General features: G+C 31.8%; 1 protein-coding gene across 1 annotated transcript; it reads left to right on the top strand.

Annotated features, from left to right (window-relative positions):
• Positions 1 to 3,441: 3,441 nt before the first annotated feature.
• Positions 3,442 to 4,912, top strand: LOC106309685 (transcription factor PRE6). Its single transcript, XM_013746774.1, has 2 exons — positions 3,442 to 3,822; positions 4,479 to 4,912. Exons 1-2 carry the CDS (start codon positions 3,691 to 3,693, stop codon positions 4,632 to 4,634), a joined length of 288 nt encoding a protein of 95 aa, XP_013602228.1. The 5' UTR covers positions 3,442 to 3,690; the 3' UTR covers positions 4,635 to 4,912.
• Positions 4,913 to 6,168: the final 1,256 nt, after the last annotated feature.

Genomic DNA, 6,168 nt, shown 5'->3' with positions numbered 1-6,168 from the left:
TTTCCCCCCCCCCCCCCCACCCTTTATTTAATTAAATTTAAGTTTCGATCATACCACAAAATTTATACTACCTTGTTGTAGCGATTGTACAAGGATCCAAAAGTTTCAAGAATATATCAAAAACATCGTAAATATTCTATTATAATTTTGAAAGATTTGTATATGTTTATTGTAATAGCATTAGTCCAAAACAGGTTACATAATTGTAGGTATTGTAACCATTGCTCTTATCATCTTATGATAGTAAATAGAGATTTTTCTAATTACATGTATTTGAAGTGGGCCTCTACATGCGGACAAAATACCTATGTAACCTCTCAAACTAATTGTATTTTAGTAGTACGTATATGATTTCATGAATCTATGTTAAAAATGCTCCTTCTTTTTCTTTATATCTATGTGGTTGGCGTAGAGTCAAGCTCGTGGAAAATCATTTCATTCCGAGAGATCAGCTATATATTATAGATTTAAGCTAATCCTACTAACAAGTAGAACGCAATCGGATTCGATCTCGAGGGATCCTTATCCTACCTACATCCACACTAGTTGTATGTATGCCAGGAAGATGCCACTTACAAACACACGTATTCGTACAATAATTAATGAGTTTATTAATGATATTAGAACAACATTAGGGAGATTCTCTGCGTCATACGAACTCCAAGAACGTTGTTTAGTAATAATACTCAGAAAATCTCTGGACTATCGTCCTTGCACTGTTCAACAAGTAATTGAATATACGTAAATATATGCTTCCATCAATGTATCTATATAATTAAATAATGAAATGTATTATAAATATTGTTTGTAAATGAAAGAAAAACAGAGATTGCGAGACAACACATGACATGTTTTACAATCTGGGGTATGGGTTGGTTTTATCGTTATATGTCTTTGACCGTCAACAATGTGTGGCTCCTCCAATCGTTTTTAACCTTTTAACCCATACTATGAATTGTCCGCAACTAATTTACTTGTGACGTGATAAGCATCTTCTCGTTTAAAACGTCTAGGGTTCGGCTTTGCCACAAACAGAGAGCCAATATAGAAACACTACACAGGTTTTGAGAAAAAGTACTATAGCTCAGTACTACCTAGCTAGTAGTCATCAGTTAATTAACTTCATTAGTTCATATTCGAGGCATGGTCTTTTGGAAATAGTATAGAAAACGGTTACAATTTTGTGGTTTTTTATGACGTAATTAAAGTCAGAAAATGCGGCATAAAATTAAGAGGTGGAGTGGTTCCTAATTAATAGGAAAGCTACTGATCTCGGACTGTGTGTAAGGGTAGGTTTAGGTCTCATTAATAGATATGCATGTTGTATTCACTCCGCCGGAATTAACCGTATTATACTTTCAGATTCCTATTCCAATCAAATCCTCAAGTCTCGCTTCAATTTAGATAGTCGATTCTGTATCCAATTTCTATATGGGTTTAGAGCTTTAATTGTGTGTTTCAGCAATGTATTTTTAGGTTATATGTGTATATCAACGTATATTGAACCTGAACCAAAATTGTCGCTTCCAAGTGGATGTTCTTTTCATAGTAATCCAAGATGTTCATTTAGTTTTTAGTACAAGTAATCTGTCCTGTAGCTTTGGGGGTTATTGTCAAACAAAACAAGTATACATACTAATTTTTTCAAACTGTATGGGATACCAAACAGAAATTAAATTAAGCTAATACAAGTCTAATTAATAAGACAAAATACATATTTTCATTGTTTAGCTAAAAGTATGATATATATATATATATATATATTTATTTTTGTGTGATTAATAGAAAAAAATCCGTTCTTGACAGAAAATAAAATAAAACCGTGATAAACAGAAACACCTACCTGATGATCAACCGAAAAAATCATCAAGCTGAACCCAAATGATAATCAAACACTTTACCTCTACATCTACCTGATCATGATACATGAAATTAGATTTTTATGGACAGTAGTTTTAAATATCAGAGTTGCAAGTGTATCGCCCAACATGATCCGTATTTTGGCTTCAACATCTTTTGGTATTTTCTTGTACCATATGTCCTACACTCTTTTGATGATATCGACCTCCATAAAGAAAACTAAAGAATATATGTTAATTAATCTCATAAATTACCATAATTTTTTTTTGCTTTCTTCGGTTTAGTCTTCGCCAATATACACAAAAATCACATTTTCATCTGATATATGGATATGAAAACCTGCATGTATGAAGAATACATTATGTGATCCAAACCCATACACATATTACATTCACATAGATAAATGCAAGAGTTTGAAATGAGAAAGAATGGTAGAAAGAGAAGAAGAGAGAATAGTGGATAAAAAGAGAGACAAGGAAGTAATACATATAACGTGGGGATGCAATGGTGAGACTGACAGAGAGAGAAGGCAAAGAGGGACAGTTTAGTTTGGCGATAAACACACATTTTACCATTTTAAACCCCACTTGAGCCCTCTTCTCATTTCCATGGCCCTCTCTCCTTTTCTACGTCACTTTCTCTTCGTATTTTATTTCTTTGTTTTTTCTCATTTGTTTATACTAGCTAGTCGGATGTGTAGATCCAAAATGTTGCAACGAGTTAATTCTACTTGGCCCTGTTCTGGAAGGCTATATATGTAGCACTGTGGACTGACTTTGATTGTATTTGCTTTTAGTTTTAGATCGAGTGCGGATTAGTCCATGGTTAAACGTTAACCACAACGAAAAATGGCCTGCAGCGGTTTGAACTGTGTCTCCATCTTGACTTATTTGGTCCTATATGGATTGGATAAAAGATGGCTTCAATTTTTTTTCTTTCTAAAACATAGAAAACCCATGTTATTTGAAGTTACTAACACATCATGAATTGTGAAATTTTGTTACATACAAACATCTCTATATAGCTCATATGTAGTAGATATTTGGTTAGCCGGCAGAACCAACATCATATGGGTTCCTAAACAAAAAAAAAATTGGGCTATCTTAGTAACAAATTTATCACAACCACATATTCAGATAGATCACTCAATAATACTGGTGGCCTGAATAATAAATGTTTGCACATAAAATGGAACCACATCTAAGTGTGCATTAACCCTTATCCGTATATTGGGTACTCATATGTTCAATACTGAGAAAAAGGAAACATGTAGCTTTGAAATACCACTAAGGTGTTAAGTTGAAGTTGATACTGTACCATGTGAATAGCTCGTTAGAAAGAAGGTTAAGTGGAACAAGATAAAAGAATTTCAGAGAAAATAATAAAACCCGACGAGGTTGAGTTTCACACATGTAACAATCAAGACGTTGGTCTCGCAAGAAAGTTATTTTAGAAGCTTACCCAAAATAAACAGTATCTTTTTGTACTAAGCGATGATGCAAAAAAAAAACGGAGAACAAACAATAATAAATAGTCGAAAGCTAACTAAGGACGCTCTTATAAAGAAACATAACCCACACCCTCGCTCCATTCACTTGTCTCGATCTTGTCTATCTTCTTCCTCCTTCATCTTCTCTCTCTTCATAAATTTGCATTATAAAAACACGTCCACTTTGCTCCTCCATCTTCAAAACAATCTTCTTCGTCTTCTCCACTCTTATTCTCTTTCTCTCTCTGACACATCAACTACTTATCCTTGCTGCATTCCTCTCTCTCTCCACACACACACACACACACACACACACACAAACAAAGACACTTACTAAAGATATGTCGAGCAGAAGATCATCACGTTCATCACGACAGTCAGGAAGCTCAAGAATCTCTGACGATCAGATTTCCGATCTTGTTACTAAGCTCCAACATCTCATCCCTGAGCTCCGCCGCCGCCGTTCTGACAAGGTATATACAATTCAAAAATCCATTATGTAAATCTATCTTTCTTAAAAATACAGACAAACAGATGTTCCATGTTTGTATGGATATATGTTTACGTTAGCACATGGACTTGGAAAGTTCAAATGAATTTGAACCGTATAGTGTATAACTAATCAATATGAATGGTGAAACCCAATGGCGTCTTGAGTAAATACATGTGGTCTACAATTAACTATCCGTAGATAAAGTAACATTAATTCACAGCCTCATTTATGCATATATACACTATCTCTTTTGTTCCTTGAATGTTTTTTATGCATTTAATTTCACAAGTTGGTGGTGTGGGGTTCAGTTTGTTCCCTTCTTACTTCCACGTACATTAACTCCATGTCTCCTCATTACTCTTTTGAGTCTTCTCTACCAAATACTCACCATAACTCACCATAATCTATATATAGATGAAAATAGAATTTATTAAATAGTGGCCGTTTATACCGTTGTGAACATTGAAATACTAGTAATAGTGAAAATTTTATTTCTGCTTGCCAAATTTTGAAGATATATATGAAATGGTTATATAGAATAAAAAGCAGTCGCACATGTCATGTACTCTTTGTAAAAATCTAAATTATCGTTATTTTGTACTCTAATTTTATATTCTTGTAAATATAAATGGACAGGTGTCAGCATCTAAAGTACTACAAGAGACTTGCAACTACATCAGGAACTTACACAGAGAGGTTGATGATCTCAGTGACCGTTTGTCCGAACTCTTGGCTTCAACGGACGACGACAGTGCCGAGGCAGCCATCATTAGGAGCTTGCTTAATTATTAAAATTCTCACTAATTAATCTTGAGAACTATAAATCATAAATTTCCGCCACGGAAATGTATCGTTATTATGATTATGAGTATTTGTTTCCTTCTACTTCCAATATTATGTTATAGCTAGGGTTTCGGGTCATTGTTAGGCCAACTCATATATTATATATGGTTTATGTATGTATGCATCTTAATTGTATGTGAGGGTCCAGACATGGCTGTATAGTAGCCTGTGTATCATGAGATCCTCTAATATTATGATTAATGACACAGTCCGTTTTCCTTGAATTACTAATGAGATCAACCATTACAAGTTTTATGTCTAAACTTTTACGCAAATAAATATAGTTCTGCTAGGAAGTATGTATATACAATATAAAAACGTTGAGAAGCTGTTACTGAATTTAAATTGTTTAAAATATGAGAAACAAACGAAGACCTTGATGTTTTCGAGGTCGTTTAGTTTGGACTGTCTGATTATAAATATTATCTATGGTGTATGCTATGGTCGTGCCACTTTATTTAATCTTTTTGCATGTGATCATTAATGCGTGATCTTCGTCGTGTATCATAACACGTATTGACTCGATAATTAATTACGGTAATAGCGTGATGAATTTAATACTAGATAACTTATTTTTGAACTTTATTGGCAATCTAATATCGCGCGAATAATAAGAAAAGCAGTTTCTCGTATTATACGGTATATATATATCTGTACTCGAAGAAAAAAATGGAATGAAAAGGTTCATTACAAATGCAAGAAGTTCACATGCAGAAAGTATTGCGCCTGAGAATTAAAGCACCTCTGTAGTATCATGAGGAGTTCTCAGCATTTAAAGAAAAACTAAACCTGGTCGCGGATATGAATTTTCAGTTTTTAATTATTTATTTTATTAAATGATGTATTTGTAATATTCGTTTATATTGAATTCATTAAGTAAATATTTTTTTTTGCATCTTAAACTATCTATTTTTTTACGAATATGTGATATCATATAAAAAATATATAAAAAATGAGTATATAGTTAATTAGATAATTTTAAAACATAAATTTTTCTTTCGTGTGCGATATCATATAAATAATGATCCGCCCAGTTAATAAAAATCATGATTATTTTATGTGTAATTTTTTTATTTTGACCATTTCATTAAAACTATATTAAATTTTACATATTTTAATTAGAATATTTTAATATCTTTACCTTTTTATTTGAAATGCAACTCAATATTTAAAAAATATTTTTAGAATTTGTTTGAAAAATATGAAAATTACATTTTAAATTAAAATTATCCTAAAATATGATAAGTTTTGATGTAAACGAAAACTCAAATTATGTCAAAAATAATGATATTCAATGATAATAACAATTTTAATTGATTATTTTTTAAAAAATACATTTACAAAAATATTGTTTGAAAGAAAATTCATTTCTCTTTCAAATATAAAATGAAAATATTATAATTAAATAATAAAAAATATAAATAAAAACCATAAATTTAGCAAATGACAACTGAGTTATATTATGCTAAAATTTTCTTTCTAA

Source organism: Brassica oleracea, chromosome C8 (assembly GCF_000695525.1).
Source record: "Brassica oleracea var. oleracea cultivar TO1000 chromosome C8, BOL, whole genome shotgun sequence".
In the NCBI taxonomy this organism is placed as follows: domain Eukaryota; kingdom Viridiplantae; phylum Streptophyta; class Magnoliopsida; order Brassicales; family Brassicaceae; genus Brassica; species Brassica oleracea.
The sequence above is the reverse complement of the archived record's forward strand: the minus strand, read 5'-3'. Positions and strand labels throughout refer to the sequence as shown.

Excerpts from the sequence above, each read along its gene's own strand:
- LOC106309685 (XM_013746774.1), top strand. The coding sequence starts at position 3,691 with ATGTCGAGCAGAAGATCATCACGTTCATCACGACAGTCAGGAAGCTCA. Across the intron at positions 3,823-4,478 it reads GCCGCCGCCGTTCTGACAAG|GTGTCAGCATCTAAAGTACT; the intron begins GTATATACAATT and ends ATAAATGGACAG.